We start from the raw sequence: 20,193 nt of genomic DNA on the forward strand, positions 1-20,193 counted from the left end.
GTACTCAGTAAGTATTTATGCTTTAGCATCCTTGCATGCGTGTGAGTGACTGCCATGATAGCATGCTTACCATGAGGCTATTTGCTTATGTGATATAACTGCCTGAATGCTTGTGGGTGAAGGTTGGGTTATTTGAATTGAAACAATTCACCAATTGAGAGTTTTAAGCCCACTTGAGAGTGGCAAAATCATGTTTTCTTAAGCCCACTTGAGGGTGGCAAATCCACGTCTTAGCCTACTTGCGAGTAGCACTATCAAACCATCTTTCAAATAAACAAACATGAAATGTTTTGTTCCAACTCAAACGATCCAGTCTATACTTGTATGTTGTGTGCATCACATAGTAATTCTAGGCTAATAACCAGAATAAGAGCGCATAATGTTTTCAAAACTCGATATTATGGTTAGTAGAGGCCGATCTTTGATCGGGCGAGTGGGGGTGCTCATAAAATGACATTCCCCAATCGTACCCAAGTTCCCGAGCCAAGGCAACTTTGGTGATGACGGACACGTGCCCTTAGGCACAAGTCAGGGTTTCTTAAATTCCCCACAAAATAAAATATTTAGGTGGCAACTCTGTATCTGGCAAAGCAGTCCATGTTTGGCACTTCTTTCTAAAAATCTATTTTCCAAAACGATTTCTCAGACTTGGACTCTTTGGTGATTTATCAATCTTGCATTGCACATTGCGAGATTAGATTAAGAACCGTGACATTGAGTCCGAACTGTAGTGAGCCCAAATGAACAAAACGGGATTCCCTCCCGGGACGTTCGGGGACGTCTACAATAGGCTTCAGCATCTTTCTGCATATAGGACCACCAGTATCCCTGAGTAATGGCCCTATGAGCAAGTGCCCTGCCCCCTGTGTGGCTTCCACATACTCCTTCGTGTATCTCATACAAGAAGTCTTCAACTTGTGAAGGATGTACACACCTCAAAAGGGGTCCAGTAAAAGATCTTCTGTAGAGATGTCCTTCTGCTGTCAAACTGAATCTTGCCAACTTCAGTTTGATCTTGTGTGCTTCTTTATGATTATCTGGCAGTTTTTTCTCTTTAAGGAATACTATTATTGCATCCATCCAGCTTGGTCCCATTTCCACACACATTGCTTCGTGCTCTGTGTTCAGTGGTTCTATGCTTGAACCTGACAAGTAGTCCGCCATTATCGTCCTTGCCTCTCCAGGTTTTATTGCACTAGCCAGGTTGGCCAGAGCATTAGCATGGCTGTTGTCATCTCGGCTAACCTACTGTAGTCGGCAATTCTGGAATAAGGCTACCAGTCTGTCTACCTCCTTTACATAGGTCAACATCCTTTAATCTCGGGCTGCATATTGGCCTATTGCCTAGTTGATGATAAGTTGGGAGTCACAGAAGACTATTACCTCGTCAGCTTCCATTGCTACTGCCAGCTTTAATCCTGCGATCAGTGCTTCATACTTTGCTTCATTGTTTGAGGCTTTAAACGCCAAACGAATGAATTGTTCCAGTATTTGTCCATCTGGCGATACTAGCACTACTCCTGCCCCCGCCCCTTGTCGGTTTGAACTTCCGTCAACAAATAGGTGGAAGGAGTCGCCAACGTAAATATTGCAGGGCCTGAGTTTCTCATCTTTCCTCTGTTTGGCTATCCCCAACTGGGTTTCTCCTTGTTCACCTAGACCTCGGCTCGTCGGAGCCGGATGTGTGATGGCGCTTGGTGTGAACTCGACCTCGAAGTTGGCCAAAACTTGGCCTTTGATTGATGTTTTGGGTTTGAATTTCAGGTCGTATTGGCCCAACACCACTGCCCATCTAGCCATCCTACCTGTCAAATCTCCCTGCTGCAACAGGGACTTCAAGGGATGCTCAGTTAACACCACAATTTTGTGGGCTTGAAAATAATGATTCAGCTTCTTAGAAGCCATTACTAAAGCCAGTGTTAGCTTCTCCAAGGGTAGGTATCTGGTCTCTACATCAGCTAGGGTTTTATTCACGTAGTAAACTGCCATTTGCTCTCCCTTTTCTTCTCTGATTACTATTGCACTCACTGCATGCTCTGAAACTGCCAAGTATAAGAATAGCTCTTCTCCAGTTACTAGATTTGAAAGAACTGGAGCTGTGGTCAAATACTTCTTCAAGTCAGCCAGGGCGACTTCGCACTCTTCTGTCCATAAGAAGTCGGTGGCTTTCTTCACTAAGCTGAAGAAAGGTTTACATTTGTCAAAGCTTCTGCTTATGAATCTGTTTAGGGCTGCAGCCTTGCCAGTCAGCATGTGCACTTGTTTTGCTGACGTTGGACTTTTTAACTCCAGAATGGCCTTGATCTGATTCGAGCTAGCCTCAATGCCCCTTCTGGTAAGAACTTACCAGACCCAACTCCAAATGCGCACTTCGATGCATTGAGTCGGAGCCGATATGTTCTAAGGATGTCAAAAACTGCCTTTAAGTCTTCCAGATGATCCTCAGGTTCCTTGGTCTTCATGACCATGTCATCTATGTATACCTCCACTGTTCTACCTATTAGATGCCTAAGCATCTTGGTCACTAGTCTCTGGTAAGTTGTTCCTGCATTTTTCAGCCCGAAATGCATCACTCTGTAGCAATACAGCCCTTTTGGGGTGATGAATGCAGTCTTCTCCTCATCTAGGGGGTACATAGCTATCTGATGGTACCCCCTATAAGCATCCAGGAAGCTCATCCTTCCATGCCCTGAAGTGGTATCTACCAATTGGTCAACCTTGGGTAGTGGGAAACTGTCTTTGGGACAAGCTTTGTTCAGGTTGGTAAAGTCCATGCAGACCCTCCACTTCCCATTCTTTTTCTTCACGACGATCGTGTTTGATAGCCATGTTGAGTAGTTTAACTCTCGTATGGCTTTGGCCTCTAGAAGTTTATCCATTTCCTCTTCTACTACCTCAACATGCATCAACGTCGGCCTTCTTGCTCGTTGGATGACAAGTTTGGCCGATCTGTCCACATTCAGTCTATGACAAGTGATCTCGGGGTCAATGCTAGGCATCTCATACGGCGTCCAGGCAAACACCTCAATGTTTTCTCTCAAGAACGCCTCTAGCTCTTTTTCCTTTACCTCGGCCAAGCCCGAGCTGAGAAGGAATAAGCGCTCTTCATCCCTTTGCTGGACAAAGATTTTCTTCAAGGCTTCCTCACTTTTCTCGGCTGGCTCTTTGCCGACGTCATCCAGGACTTCCATGTTCTCATCCTCGATCTCTGCTGCTTTTGCTTCTCGTATATTGCAGGTAGATTTCATTGCTGCCATGGAGCAATTCTTTGCCTGCACTTGATCCCCTCTGACCTCCTTAATGCCATGCTCTAATGGGAATCGCAACAGCTGGTGCAACGTTGAGGGAACAACCCCCATTACATGCAGCCATGGCCTTCCCAAGATAGCATTGTAAGGGGAGGGAGTGTCAATTACCGTGACTCAGTTTTTACCTTCGTGGTACCAGCCTGCACCTCCAAACTTACTGCTCCTAGGAGCCACGTCGGCGTTCCATTGAACTTAACCATTAGACCGTTAGATTGCTCCAGATCATCTTGGTGAAGGCTAAGCTCCTTGTAATATTTGACATACATAATGTCACAAGAGCTGCCCTAGTCAATTAAGATGTGTTTCACTTGGCATTATCCAATTTGGAGGGATATTGCCAAGGCATCGTTGTGTGGATATTGTACTATCTCTAGGTCATCTTCAGTAAAGGACACCACTGGTCCTTGGCACTCGTCTGCCGTAGGTCTTTTCTACCGGACCTAGTACACATGCTGTAAGTGCTTTACCTTCTGAGTCCCCCCACATATTTCGTTCTCATTGACCTTCGAGTGAATTACATTGATCACTCAAGGTCCGCCTGCCTGCGGTTGTGGTACTGGAGGAGGTGGTGCTGCCGGTGCCTAAGGCAGTCTTGCTTGCTCTTCCCTTGTCCTGGTCTCGTCTACAAGGTCCCTTAAATGACCTTGTCTTACCAGGTCTTCCAGATGTGCCTTCAGGGCTCTGCACCCCTGAGTCAGATGCCCATCTTCATTGTGGTAAGCACAGTGCTTGCCAAGGCTTTTTTCCATAAATTCCCCTAGAACCCTTACTGGTGCTCTGTAATAGGGTTGATTTTAGATTTTCTCCAAGATTTTGTAAACCGGGATTCGGAATACGGTTGTGACTGTCTGCGCAGCCCTTAATCCTATCTCTGGCTTATTGTATCCGCCATTACCTCGGTCTCGCTTCGGTGAGCCGTTTCTCTTCTCTTGTTTTGACGTCTTTGTCCCCGGCATGTCCTCTTCGGCTCTGGCATACTTCTCTATTCTGGCCATTAATTCCCCATACTTTTTAGCAGTGTTTTTGCCAATGATTTTCGAAGTAGACAATCATCATTCAGGCCGTTCTTAAAAGACACGACCGCTACCTCTTGGTTACACCCTAGTATTCAGTTGAACACCTCATAGTACCTCTTGGCGTAGGCCCTAAGGCTTTCATCCACATTGATTCTCAAAGCCATCAGGGAGTCCACCCTTAATGGCTGTAGTTTGTTTGTCACAAACCTGGCCATGAACATCTCGGCCAGGCCTTTCCAGGTTTTTACAGTTCTTTTCGGCAACTTGTGAAACCAGTCCGATACAATTTCCCTGAAGGACGAGGGGAACACTTTGCAAAGCAACGGCTCGTTCTCGGTGTATAGTGCCATCCAGTTCAGGTACAAGCTAACGTGAAAGTTGAGGTCCGACTTACCGTCGTATATCTAGAATCTCGACATATTGAACCTCTTCGGGGCTTCGAATTTATCCAATTCTACCGAAAACGGCATTCTCGGTTTGACCGGAGAAGTCATCTCAGCATCCTGTCGCTTCCTTTGGAGGTAATCCCTCAGATCCTCCTTGGTCCATCCAGGGGCTCAGCTATCTCCGGATTTTAGCCTTTTTGGTGCACTACTTCTAGTGTCATTATGAGTCTTTTTGGACCTCCTTCCATTGGTCGTGTCGAAATAGAGTTCCTTTGCCTGAATATCCCGATATTCTTTAGTGCAGGCTTCTTTAGTTCGACGTGTCTTCTGGGATTCTCTCCTCGTTGATTCTTCATGCCCGACCTCCCGTGAAAGCCGGTGAGAATGTCCCTTAATCCTGTCGTGCTGAGGGACTGCAGGAACTGTTTTCTGGCCCCATTTTTGGGCATCTTTCTTGGCCGCTGGAATCGACATATCTTGTAATGGGAATGGTGGTTGCATGACGTTGTTCTGCATCATGAAATTGATGACCGTTTGTAGGTCCGCCAATTTGTTTGCCATTCCCTTCATCTCGCCGTCCCTCTGTAGGCATCTATATTTCCATACCTGGAGGTCGTCCTCATTCTAGTATCCACTTCAGTCTGATTTCTTTGGTACGTTGCCCTCCTGGCCGACGTCTTTTTCTCTGGGATTCTAATCCCGAGTTCTCTTCATTGCAATTATCCTCCTCTATGTTGGGATCAAAGTGCTTACCACTCCTAGTAGGGATGTCGTCCCCAACCTTCTCTTTCTGTCCGTCGTTGGCCATCTATTCTCCTTTCTTTCCTACAAACGACATAAAATTGTGTGTGTCAATTTCTGACCACACTGCCAAACAGGTACTCAGCTGGAGAACACCAGCAGAATAGATTAAGCCTGAACGACTTGTCACAGAAAAATAAGATTCCGGCGGTGGTTCGTCCACCCGAGGGCACTCCGACGATCAAGTCAATTATCTCTCAAAGATAGAAAAAAATGCTTAACTCACTATTCAGAATACAAAAAGCGTACGTTAGACCCACGAGGGCGCCTCTCTTTTATAGCCAACACTGACCTAATCCTAATAGAAGCCTAGCTTTAATGGACTCTGGCTCAATGCTAATCTTGGACTCCTAATTAGATTGGAATAAACTCCCTGCGAGTCTTATCTTTATCCAAATTGAAGTCCTTTCTCATTCTAGGACTTTTGTCCCTTATCCGCTTATCCCGAATTCCGATATCTTTACAGATAACCTCGGCCTAGTCGAGATAATCTCGGCGTCATGTCCAGGACACGTGGCACCTCGGCTGGCATTTCGGTGCCACCTCGGCCACGTGTTGTCACTCAAAAATTATGTCCCTACATATGTGTATGTCTATGTGCATGTTCAGAATTGTTCAATAATTTATTAAAGTTAGATTTGACCTCTTGTTTTTAGATTGATATGGTATTATGTATCCGTGTATGCGAATGCTTATTGGTGAGTGTTTTTGTGAATGTGAATGTTCATATTCACTGAAATCATTGTTGTTGTTGATTATCAGATTTTAATGCTTTGCATTTTATGATATGAATTTCAACATTAGAAATATGTGATGGTTGTATAATGTGCAATGTTGACTGATAATTGCTTGATTATTGCATAATATGAATGTTCATATATGATTATTGTATGAGTTTTCATGATTTTTACATAATTATTACATGATGTAAAAGTTCACATTGGTGTTGTGATAATCACATTATTAATCAATATTAATATTTACATTTAGAAATAACCACACAAGTGTAAATAATAAGGTGATATTTTGGTCACAACATATTGTGTATCTTAACAATACAACATAGAGATGTGAATATTCACATCAACATTGCGTTTATCACAATGTATACAAGTCAATGGTTATACACACACAACTAGCAACAATGTAAATGTTTTGTCACGCTCCAAAATTTGGACAATTAAATATTAAATTACCCAATCAATATTCCATCATCCAAATTCTAGGGGTGAAACAAAATCTAAACATTCTCGTCCCAAAAAGGTTTAAATAAATTTACATGCTCAAAAGAATACAAAGGGAAAAAAAAAAAAAAACGCCAATCAAATCATCTACCATAATTTCATAACTATCCAATATCTTCAATATTAAAGTAACAACAAATAATCAAAACAACTTAAATAATGTAAAGTTACAAACCTTGCCAAATTGTCAAAACACTAAGGTCATAAAAAAAATAAAATAAATAAATAAACTAATATCAACCGTAAGCTCAAGAAAACAAAAAAAAATTCAAACGACATGTCCAACAACTATAGTTATTTTTCTTCACCACCGTAGTCCCAACTAATCCTACAAAGAAAGCTCGGCTGTGCTCAAACAGGATGCACTTGAAATGCCAAGAGACAAAACGGGTCAGTATACAAGTATACTGGTATGAGTACCAATATTTGATATCCACGTGTCCACCAGACACAAACAAAAATACATTTAATTCTTGTTACGGGACAAGACAAGTAGTTCTATCCGCACTAGACGAATTGGTAGCTTTCCGAGATACTTTGGTATTTACTTTCTTGCTCGTACCCAACGAAATATAAATTGAGTATGAAATAAACAAAATAAAAATAAAAATGTGGTGGATCAGTCATGCATAAAAAGTTAATAAGACCCACCATTTTGCAAAAAAATAAAGTTAATATAATTTAATCATAAGTAACTTGTTGAAGAAGTATAAAAATGCACCTTTTCATGCTTAAACAACTCAAATTGACCAAAACTCAAAGAACAAAAGTTGTACAAAATCAAATTTTGTAAAAGACAATGTGAACGAATTTAGTAAAAACTGAACAAGTTGAGAGAAAAACTTGATAGAAGAATTTAGACAGAATTCAACCGAAAAATCTGAAGTTGAAAACAATAAGAAACTGCCATAAGATGATTTTTTTCGAAAAAGTTTAAAACACGAAAAGTGCTCAGAATAATATTTTACCTTAATTTACATGAAACCAATAAAAATGAGCTCGTCTTGTAGGTTAAAACAACATCTAAAATCTGCATTACTAATATGAACAAAAATAGTTGTAACCAGAATAATCTGATTATAAGTTCTAATCGATATTTTTAGTAAAAAGTTAAAATATAAAAATTGTCTAGAATTACGTATACATGCCTCTGCCCAAATTTCGTAATTTATCAAAGTCGTTTACTATTTTTCGAGATGTACAAATCAAAGCAATTCAAACTATACAAATAAATTATAATTAAATTCTTTGTACTTTAACTTCACCACTTTGACCCTTCACTTCCGGCCTACACATATATCTCATGTGCCTCCTGTATACTTAATAACGCTTTGAAGCAAAACTTGCACGGGGATATCGTTCTGAGTTTGACCCACACTCCCCGGATGGTTAACATATACGTACGCGCATAAATCAAAATACTTGTTTACTCCTAAGAACGAGACAACAATATATATATATATATATATATATATATATATATATATATATATATATATATATAATCTCTCATCTACTCATAAGAACAAATATAACAATGTCAAGCCTAAGACATTCAAATAAATCTCAAAATCCTCACATTTTTTTTATACACTCTTTCTCACCAACACTCAATAAAATAACAATTCATGGAGTTATGGTGGAGTGTAAGGAATTTATCTATGGGTTCTAACCATGAGTGTGATTACAACCATAAAATAAATATGTATAAAAACCCTAAACCTGACATACACAATTAATTAAAGTAATTAAAATCAATCTATCATCTTCATGTAAATACAAAATCAAACTAATATCAAATAAATAAAAATAATAAATTAAACATAAATCAAAAAAAGTGAATTTTGTACTGATAATATTTTTTTGAAGATTAAAGAATCACTTAAACAATTAATTAAACTACTAAAATAAAACCTTAATTTTTTTTTTCTCCTTTTCTCCTCTGCCGTCCTTGTCTCTCCGCTGCACTCCTTTTTTTTTTTTTTTCGTGGTAGATGCTGCTGGTTTCAATTCTAGGTTCCCTTTTATATATATATATATATATATATATATATATATATATCTCTAACCAAAAAGACTCTAAAGGGTTTCTTTATATATATATATATCTAACCAAAAAAGCCCTAAATTAATTAATTTTATATTACTTTATTTTCTCTTTTTCCTCCTGGTATTATAACCTAATCACTATTATATTACACAAATAGACCACCATATATAAATATAAATATAAGATTAAATATATATATATATATATATATATATAGAACACCTTATATATATATAAATATAAATATATATAAATATTTAAATTAATTATATATAATTAAATATCACATTAAATTAATTAAATACCACATTAAATTCTCATGTAGTCACATTAAATTTTCATGTAGTCATGTAATTAATAAAATCAAAAATAAAATAAAGTAATAATAATAAGTAATGACTTACGAAAAATTAGGTTCGCTACATGTCTCTATAATACCAAAATAACATGACAACATCAATAATGTATTACTCAGTAATCACAATTAATGTTAATATTCACATTAAAAAATAGGCATACTAGCACAAACAATGTGAATGTTCACAATGTATGATTTCATGAGGGGATGTTATTTACTAGCATGTATTTGTACTATGAAAATTTACATTAACATTTAGTGAGAGAGTTTGAGAAGGTAAACAATTTAGGTTTTAGAAATGTGAGAGATTTTTGTTGTGGAATAAAAGAGATATTTTCTCTATGAAATAAGGAAAAAAATTTCTCCATGAAATGAAGAGATTCTCTTTAAAGTGAGAAGAGATTTTCCCTGTCAAACAAGGGATATAATTTTTTCATGTAATAAGAGAGATTTTTTTTATTATGTATTAATTTTAAAAAGGAAACATGCCCAAAAAGACAGATTAAATGGAACATAACAATTATGAGTAGGACTTTATGAAAAATGGCCCATAAAAAAAATATTTATTAAAAAATATAAATATTATAAATATTAATAATTAAAATTATAAATTTTTTAAGGCAAATGCTAACAACTGTCCATTAAGCATTGTTTAAGGTTGAGAAGCGTATAAAATGTGTCTTAAAAATATGTAAATATGTTAAAAAATGTATTAATTTCAATTAAATGTGTAATAAAAGATTTCTTGTGTTCTTCAATTCTTTTGTCCTTATTTGGTTTCTTTTTTAGAAAAAAATTTCAGAATTCTTTTTGAAAAAAAGGAACCTAATTTGATAAAGATAAATATTAAAAAAAATATTTTAAATTTTAAAAAATTATTTTTGGCCTCCCAAAAAATTAAATAATATAAAAATGATAATCAACTTGTTTGGTTCTAATTGATTTTTTGAAAATTAAAATTTTCATTTTTCATGTTTTTTTTATAAATTTTTAATGAAAAATAACTTTTTTATTTTCTAAATACACATAGTATAGATAAATCTAAAAAATAAAATATTTATAAAATTCAATAAATACAAAAGAATACGAATTCATCAAATTAAAAAAATACAAAAAATAAAAAAAAATAAAAAACTCAAATTTTTAAACCAAACAAAATAATTTATTTTTTTATTTCTTTGTCAAATTATTTTTTAATTTTTTAAAAACATTTACTGGAGTTTATTTTTTATGTGTGCCTAGGCTAATTGGTAGCCAAGACCCATTTTTTAATTATTTCGTGATACCACTAATTTCCCTTCACAATTCATAGTGGAGTTCAGCTCCTCACTCCTCTCCCTCTCTCATCTCTTCGCCGCCGCCCGTGCCGCCTTCCGCTATTGCCGCCGCTGCCGCCGCCACTGCCGTGGCCATCTGTCGCCGCCGCCGCCGCCACCGAGTTCGTCAGGCGGAAACTTTTAGCACCGCTCACTGGAACCATCAGATCTCAGCTCATATTCTTAGGTAAAATCTACCTCCACCACTACAATACCCTTCCCTCACAGTCCATATCAACTTTCCTTTTGTTTTTGTTTTTTTTTTGTTTTTTGTTTTTTTGTTTTTTTTAAATTTTGAAATTTGTTTAATTTTGTTCTCTGTATTTTTCCAATTTTCATTTTTTTTCCTTCTTATTTGATGTATACGATGGTTAATTATTTGTTGTATATGATGATCTGTATATCTCCACCACAACAAAAGCCAATTTTTTTCTTTTTATTTTGGTCAGTTGATCAGTGTTACTGGAGCTTAATGTTTTTGCCCTCAGACGCAGTCTCTCTGTAGGGTTTGTGTAAACGGTTGGTTCTTTTTCCTGGTTCATCCATTTCCTAGGGTTTAATTGAGTTTCCGCGAGCTGATCATGTTGTTGAGCTTGTTCTTTTGCAGGTTGGTTCTTTACCACAGATGTTTTGGAGGCCTCACTCTACAAGGTTGGTTTCTTGTGGTAGAAAATTGATAAACATCACCCATCTTCACATTCACACTCACACTCAGTTTGTTCGGCTCAAATCAGTTTCAGCCCTGTTGAATTCGTACTTGTCGGACTCTGTTACTGATGATGAACGTATTGTATGTACACACAACACCACCGTCACCACCGCCACCACCACCGTAGATAACCATTTTGTGGAATTAGATGCATGCAAGGTTATTGAAATCTTAAATAGTTTGAGGAAAGATCCAAGTTTTGCTTTCACATTCTTCCACCAGCTGAAGGAACAAGGTTTTAGGCATAATGTTGGCACTTACATGGCCATTATTAGGATATTATGTTATTGGGATATGGGGAGGAGGTTGGATTCTATCTTCTTGGAGGTCATCAAATCGACTGAGGAATGTTTGGGTTTTAAAATTTCAGCTTTATTTGAAGCACTAGTAGAGGGACTTGATTCCAAGGGACCCGGTTCGTTGACTCAGGCATTCGATGCATTGGTCAAGGCGTATGTTAGCGTTGGCATGTTTGATGAAGCCATTGACACTTTGTTCAAAACTAAAAGGCGTGGCATTATGCCGCGTGTATTATTGTGTAATTTTCTTTTGAATCGTTTGATTGATAGTGGAAAAGCTGATATGGCCGTGGCTGTTTTTTGCCAATTCAAGAGGCTTGGTTTGAACCCAAATGTCTACACCTATGGTATTGTGATTAAGGCACTTTGTAGAAAAGGTAATTTGGAAGAGGCTGTTGACATTTTTCAGGAGATGGAGGAAGCTGGGGTGACCCCAAATGCCTTTACTTACAAAACCTATATCATGGGGCTTTGCTCGCATGGGAGGTCACACTTGGGGTATGAAGTGCTCCAAGCATCTAGAGGGGCAAATATTCAAATGGACGTGTTTGCTTATACTGCTGTGATTCGTGGGTTTGTTAATGAGATGAAGTTAAAAGAAGCGGAGTGTGTCTTTCTTGATATGGATGAACAAGGAGTGGTTCCCGATACTTATTGTTATCGTGCCTTAATTCAAGGGTACTGTAAGAATGGGAATATACTTAAAGCTTTGTCTCTTCATAATGAAATGGTATTGAAGGGTATCGAAACCAATTGTGTGATTGTTAGCTTGATTCTTCAGTGTTTATGTCAAATGGACATGGCTTTTGAGGCAGTAGACCAGTTCAACAACTTCAAGGATTTAGGGATATTCATTGATGAGGTATTGTACAATATTGTAATTGATGCTTTCTGTAAACTGGGGAAATTAGAAGAAGCAGTGAGGTTGCTTGATGAGATGAAGGATAAGAAGATGGTTCTAGATGTTGTGCACTACACAACTTTGATTGGTGGGTATTGTCTCCATGGAAAACTTATTGATGCCTTGAATTTGTTTGAGGAGATGAAGGAAAAGGGTTTTAAACCTGATATAGTTACTTATAATGTACTAGCTGGTGGGTTTTCTAGGAATGGCTTTGCACAAGAGGCGTTAAACCTTTTACATTATATGGAGGGGCAAGGTTTAAAAGCCAGCACTGTTACGCATAATATTATTGTTGAAGGCTTATGCATAGGAGGGAAGGTGAAGGAAGCTGAAATGTTTTTCAATAGTTTGGAAGATAAGTGTCCACATAATTATGCTGCCATGGTTAATGGGTACTGTGATGCAGGCAATCCAAGAGAGGCTTATGAACTTTTTGTTCGGCTGTCTAAGGAAGGAGTTTTTGTGAAAAAGAGTTCATGCCTAAAACTTCTCAGTAACCTTTGTATGGAAGGTGAAAATGACATGGCACTTGCCTTATTTGAGAGAGTGTTGGTTTCGGATGATCCCCCTTGTAAAATAATGTACAGCAAGCTTATAGCTGCTTTTTGTAGCTCTGGTGATATGAGAAAGGCCCAGCGGGTGTTTGATACAATGTTATGGACAGGGTTAACTCCTGATGTCATTACCTACACGATGATGATAAATGGTTATTGCAGGGTAAACTGTTTGCAGGAAGCATGTGATCTTTTTAAGGATATGAAGGAGAGGGGTATTGAACCTGATGTTATCACTTACACCGTTTTGGTTGATGGGCATTCCAAAATAAAAATGAGAAAGGCTCGTTTCCGTCGAAATGCAGGATGCAACAATGGAGAACCGAAGGATATTTCCACTTTTTGGAATGAAATGAAAGAGAATGAACTAAAACCTGATGTTACTTGTTATACTGTATTGATTGACAATCATTGTAAATCAGACAACCTACAGGATGCTATTGTCCTTTTTGATGAAATGATTGATAGAGGTCTAGAACCAGATATTGTGACATACACAGCTCTCCTATGTGGCTATTGTAGTCAGGGAAACGTGGATAGGGCTGTAACCCTTGTTAATGAGATGTCATTTAAAGGAATTCAGCCAGATGCCCGTTTCATGTCAGTGTTGCACCGTGGTATATTAAAAGCCAAGAAGGTGAAGTTTCAGCATTAAGGACTCAGGTGACTCTCTGGCTAGATGAATCTGCACCGTGCCAGTGTTGCGACATGGTACATTAAAGCCCAAGAAGGTTCTTCGCATGCAGGACTCAGGTGCCCAGATTACTCCTATTTAAGTATTGCCAGGTAGAGTAGAATTAGTTGCTACTGTTTGATTCAGATTGTCTTTCATTTCATTTTGAAGAACACAGAGACTGTGTTTCAGTACATCAAAGTAACAGGTTTTGATGTTGCTGCAGGCTTCAGTTAAAGGGGATCTGGGTTGTACACTTGGCTGTTTATTTGCAGGTAATCAACAGATTTTCTACTAGGAGCTGGAGCCATCCATGCACTTAATCTACGCGGACAGTCTACATTTGTGTGTCATCCTGTATGATTTTTTTATCTCACATGTGTTTTCCCCCTATAGTATATTGTTATTATCATTTTTGTTGGGAATAGAGAAGGAAAACCAATGATCTGTGGATATTTAATCATGAACATATTTTGCATGTGAAGCCCATATTTAGATGTCATACAAAAAGCTTTTTCCTACTGTAATCACTGTTCACAATCTTTTTGATGAACTGAATAGTTCTGGTCATTGACTTCATGTTCATAATATATATATGACAAGTACCTTCAAACCCTTGAAAAGAATGCGTTGGCTGGCTCCTTCATTAAACACTTATTTATTTTTTATTGAGGGGTTGGTTGGGGAGATTTAGGGCATGTTTGGTTTGTTTTTCTGAAAAAAATTTTGAAAAAATTCTCTACAAACAAATTTTCAAGAGTAATCAAACCAAACAAATTTTTTCAAAAAAAATCTCAAAATTTTATTTGGTTACCTATTTTTCAAAATCACACTCTCTCTCATACACATCAAATCAATCACTTTTTTAAAACTCTCTCCCAAAATAATTTTCCAAAACTATTTCTGAAAAAAGACAAACCAAACAAGTTTTCGTTACTTTTTATCTCAAAAACTACTTTACAAATACAAACCAAACACACCCTTACTGTTACTAGGTGGACCCCCACACGCGCTGTGCATGGGGGTCGCATTGTTGGTTGCAAGATGTATTATATCATGTTTGAAAAATTGATGTATTTATATTTTTTTTTGATAAATAAAGATTTATTAAAAAAGCATCAAGGAGATGCTGAAAGAATACAAAAACCGAACTCTCAAATAGGGACCTAACCAACTAAATCATCCACAAAGTCTAAGACAACAAATAAATCAAGATCTACCCGACCTGACACCCAACTGTACAAAACATCACAAAAACGAGATTGAAGCTGAACAATCGATTGGGCCCGCCCCTGGAAAACCCGATGATTCCCGCTCCAACCAAAGCAGCCACATCAAACACAAAAGGAGCTAACGCCCAGGCTCTCCGCCGGTGCTTCCTGACTAGACCACCCCCCTAACAACCAAGCACATCCAGAATTTGCTTGAGTTGCATCCACACCACGCCAAACAGAGAAAAAACAACCATCCACAAGCGAGAAGCAATCGGACAGTGAATAAGCAAATGATCAACCGTCTCCGCATCCGCACAACACAAGCAGCACCAATTCACCAAAATATGATGCCGGCGAATTAGATTATCAATAGTCAATAACCTACCAAATGATGCCGTCCACACAAAGAAAGCCACCTTCGACGGAACACCAGAAACCCACATATGACGCGAAGAGAAAGACCTCTCCCCATCGCCGCACAAAATCCCATAAAATGAAGAGACAGAAAAAACACCTTTCACGCGAGGAGCCCGTTAAACCAAAACATCCTCCCCCGCATGGCCAATCCTAACCCCATACAAGAAGGCCAACAAATCTACCAACTGACCAACCTCCCAATCCCGAGTTTGCCGACATAGCACTATATCCCAAACAAGCGCCTCATCGCCACCACCCAAATATGAAGCCACCATCACATTAGGATCCACCGCCAACTGAAAAATCAAAGGAAAATGTTCCTGTAAGGTAATCTCCCCACATCACCGATCTTTCCAAAACTTCACACGCATACCATTACCCACTCGATAATTGATTTGATCCCATAACCTAACCCTACCCAACCAAATACCTTTCCACAGCGCACACCCATGAGAACCCCTCACTTACCTGGTGTACCAATCACCCCTCCTTAAACCATATTTAGATGCCAGCACCCTCTGTCATAACTGATCTTGATCATTAGAAAATCGCCACAACCACTTACCCAACAAGGCCAAATTAAACTTGCATAACCGCCTCACCCCTAACCCCCCCTCCTCCTCCTCCTCCTTAGGACAACAAATGTATTCCCAACTAACAAGGTGATACCAAAACTCCTCACCATCACTTCCCCACAGAAAATTGCGCTACAGCTTCTCCAAACGACTAGCCACAGACACAGGAATAACATAGACTGACATAAAATAAGTCGGAACATTACTCAAAACACTCTTCACCAAAGTCAAACGACCACCCTTCGACAAATATTTCAGCTTCCACCCGGCTAGTCGACACTGCACCCTTTCTAACACCCCATCTCAGACCCCTTCTCACACCCCTATCGCTTTATAAGAAGCCTCCAAAGGCAAACCCAAATAAGACACCGGCAAATGAGACACCTTACGACCCAAAATGGTTGCCAAAGTCAAAAGCTAGGCGACCTCCCCTACCGGAATTAACTCTGACTTGGCCAAATGCACTTTCAGACCTGAGATCGCCTCAAAACATAGCGAGACACAGCGTAAATGCCCTAATTGTTCCGAATCAGCTCCACAGAAAATCAAAGTATCATCAGCATACAAAAGGTGAGAAACACAAACCTCATCCCCCACTGAAAAACTTGTCAACAAACCGCCCTGCACTGCTCGCGACAACAATCTGCTCAGCGCTTCCATGACAAGAATGAACAGCAAAGGAGACAATGGATCCCCCCGCCGCAAACCCCGAAATGTCTGAAAATAACCTGCCGGTGGCCCATTCACTAAAACCGACATTCGGACTGTCGAAATGCAAAACCAAATCCACCGCCGCCACTTTTTTTCAAAACCCATCCGTTCCATAACAACCATCAAAAAATCCCAATTGACATTATCATAGGCTTTCTCAATATTCAACTTACAAAGAATGCCTGACTGCCCTGCGCGCAGACGAGAGTCAACACACTCATTTGCTACTAACACTGCATCCAAAATTTGGCTGCCACCCACAAAAACGTTCTGTGATTCTGAGACCACATCCCCCACTTGCAACCGAAACTGGTTAGCCAAAACTTTCGCGAGAAGCTTGTACACACTGCCTAACAAACTAATTGGCCGAAACTAACGAATATCCTCAGCCCCTCCTACCTTAGGGATCAAAGCAATAAAAGTTGCATTCAACTCCGCAAACTGGCCCGTCTGATAAAATTGCCCTATAACCGCCATCACATCCCCCTTGACAACCTCCCAACAATGCTAGAAAAAGGCTATAGTGAAACCATCTGGCCCTGGAGCCTTATCACCACTCATCCCCTTCAAAGTACCCACCACCTCCTCTCCTGAAAACGGTTGCTCCAACCCCTCAGAATTCGAGAGGCCACTAAACACCACTCCATCAACCCCCGGGCGCCATCCCTCTCCCTAATCCCTAAACAAATGCTCATAAAAACCAACAATCCCCACCCGAACATGCTCCGTGTCCGTCAACTCCACCCTATCCACTGTAATCTTCCCAATCTGGTTCACTCTCCGATGGGCATTTGCCATCTGATGAAAAAACTTTGTATTGCAGTCCCCTGCCTTCAACCATAAACACCTCGATTTCTGTCTAAAATTGACCTCCTCCATCTGAGCAATACGAACATAATCAGCCTGCAAGCGCTCCTATTGAACCACCTCCTCGCCAGACAAACCCGCATCAATTTCCATAGAATCCAATATCTGTAGATGAGCCAACACCTCGGATTATAATTAATAAATATATTGAAAAGTTGATTATAAAAGTTAAGAGAGGATTTGAAGCTACGACATCGGGTTTTGGAGACCCATGTTTTACCGAACTGAACTAAGAGTGTTTTCTTATTAGAATAGCTAAGATGTGGCTCAAGCTTTAATTTTCTAAATTTTGATCTTCAGCCTTCATAACATTGTATGAATTATTTTTAAATTAGTCTATACGTTGATGAACTTATGTTTCATTGGTTTGGTTATTTTGGTTCGTAGCTTTGACTTTCACTATCGTTTTTTTCTATTTGTTCTTGGGTATTCTAGCAAATTTGAGTTTATTATTCTTCAAACATTGTAAAAAGTTGAAGATCCAATTGTCCAAATTGGACATGGGTGTCGGACACACATTCGGTGGACACGGGTACTTTGGGGGAAATAGAAGAGTCCGTGTAAAACATTGGTTGAAAGGGCTGATCAAGATTTTCATGCATCGGGTGTTTCTGAGTCTCCATGAAGCAGTATAGGAACATTTTTTTTCATTATTTTATTTCATGGCTACAATTTTCTTGTTCAGTGCTTCAGCTTTTGAGGATGTTATAATGAATAGTGTTTTCTTTGGATACCTCATGCAATTGTGTTCACATCATTTGTCTGGTGTTATGGATTTTTAAATAAAAAATCTATATAATAAAACAAGACAGATTCAAAAAATTGTTTTACATGTTACTTCGACAGTCATGATTTATTCGATCTAATTGTTAGAAATATAGTTTGAGTCAAGGCTAGAACTATTTCTACTCCATCTAACAGTCCACTTTTGTCAACGCTTTACTGTCTTCCTTCATATTCTTCAGAGATGCAATTTTGAGTTTCAAAATTTGAAACTCCTTTTCATCTTCATGGGTCATCCTCTTCATCTCAGCCTCTCTCAATCACCCTTTCTGTTTTGCAGATCACACCGGAGGCCTCTTCTTTTCTCTCAGTCACACCTTCACTCTCCCAGAGCATGAGCCAAGAGGAAGACAGTGAGACACTGGCATAGACGACAACTATTCCGACAGATTCTTCATCTAGAATCAACTCGGTCTTCCTCAAATAGCGTGAATGAACTCCAAGAACAACCCTTCAAACTGATGGTTCAGGTCTGATTTTAAAATCTGTTTTTACTCAATCTAATCGAGTTTCATTTCAACCACCCAATCTCCAAGGCCCAATATCCAAGACCTATCTGTTTTGATAAAATTCCTAAAAATACTGAAGGAAAACTTTATACTCCATTTGTTAAAGCATAGCCTAAATAAAACACTAGCCTCCATTTATTTGTGTTTTGTTGGGTGATGCTCTGTAAAATAAAGCCCTATGCCCCAGGATGTTTAATTTTTTTAATTTTTTGTGAAATGGTTTTCCCCAATAATTACCTTAACAATTCTACTTTCAGTTGTGGCCAATTGTTTATTCCCTTGCTGTCATTTGCATCAGCAGACCTAATTCTGCACATTGTCAATCTCTGTTCATCTTCGGTATCAATTTTTCTGAAAAAAGGGGCATGAGGCCTGATTTTGCTCCAAAGCATAAATTAATGCAACACATAAAGGAACTTAGATATGAATATAGCCAAATTGAAAGTCAGTTGAGGTAGCAGAACTTGATAGCTTATTTTGTGGAGTTGCAGCTAAATATGCACATAAAAGTTAGGCTAAATTACCAATAGGTTCTAATAGTTGGATGTAATTCCCATCAAGTTCTATTGAAAATAAATCTTAGTAAAATTGTTGATAAAAATAATTTTTTGTGACGATTATTTGCATGTCGCTAAAATTTGACAATTAGTGACTTTTTTTGGTTACAGTTTTTATAAATTGTTGCTAAAACTTACAATTAGTGACATTTTTCTGTGACGAATTTTTTAAACCGTCGTTGAAAGTTGAAAATTAGTAGATTTTTTTTGGGACAAATTTTTTAAACTGTCACTAAAATTTATAATTTGTGACATTTTTTGTGACAATTTTCAAATTGTTGCTGAAAATTAGCAATTAGTGACTTTTAATAGTGTTTGATGAGGAACACCATTAATTATCATAGGACCTATTGGACAATAAATCCACCTATTAGGACCTACATGCAAGTCCCCCTACATGTTAATACCAAAATGTGCTATCAATTTTTGTGGATTTATGGCTACTAAAGGCTGTTGCATAGACCTGATTTTAGCTAGGACTTGCCTAATTTTTAAATGTTTGATTCTTCATTTGTGGGTTATGGACTTATGGTTAGCACTTGATTTTTCATTTCGTTGGAATAAAATTAGTTCTCATCACTAATGTTTTTAATTTTTAAGTATATTTTTTGTTGTAGTAATGTTTGCATTGAGTGAAAATTTCACTCCTGTCTTGGTACAGGATATTCATAGAAGTTCTAATAATGGTTCTGAACTAAGCCCTTTCTGAGAAATTACTGAAACATTGTCTTCTTCAGTTTCAGATAAACTTGCAGCAACTCTTCAGGCCAACAATGTGATCACCTCCACTGTTGATGGGGCTTGCTTTTGTCAACGAGACGCTTGATGAGAAGTACCGTAAGATTGCAGGATTGTTTAACATTCAGTCATTAATTTCTGGTGAGTTTTATTCTCAAGTTTTTTCTTTCCTTTGTTTGATGTTGGTGCTTGAGTTGTGTAGTT

General features: G+C 38.4%; 1 protein-coding gene across 35 annotated transcripts in view; it reads left to right on the top strand.

Annotated features, from left to right (window-relative positions):
• The window catches only part of LOC114280735 (Pentatricopeptide repeat (PPR) superfamily protein), a 55,514-nt gene that overhangs the window by 23,301 nt on the left and 12,020 nt on the right, over positions 1-20,193 (top strand). For 11 of the 35 annotated variants that reach the window (XM_082879013.1, XM_082879008.1, XM_082879015.1 and 8 more), the window contains exons 1-6: positions 10,423-10,666; positions 10,929-10,998; positions 11,087-13,731; positions 13,845-13,975; positions 18,466-18,655; positions 19,989-20,130. In XM_082879013.1, the coding sequence (XP_082735139.1) occupies positions 11,105-13,600 (2,496 nt within the window). In that variant the 5' untranslated portion in view covers positions 10,423-10,666; positions 10,929-10,998; positions 11,087-11,104 and the 3' untranslated portion in view covers positions 13,601-13,731; positions 13,845-13,975; positions 18,466-18,655; positions 19,989-20,130. Of the gene's footprint in view, positions 1-10,415; positions 10,667-10,928; positions 10,999-11,086; positions 13,732-13,844; positions 13,976-18,465; positions 18,656-19,988; positions 20,131-20,193 lie in introns of those variants that run through there. The other 24 variants (XM_082879016.1, XM_082879024.1, XM_082879026.1 and 21 more) reach the window with 11 other exon arrangements.

The sequence above is a fragment of the Camellia sinensis genome, chromosome 7 (genome assembly GCF_055761805.1).
Source record: "Camellia sinensis isolate YWXY chromosome 7, ASM5576180v1, whole genome shotgun sequence".
NCBI classification, from domain to species: domain Eukaryota; kingdom Viridiplantae; phylum Streptophyta; class Magnoliopsida; order Ericales; family Theaceae; genus Camellia; species Camellia sinensis.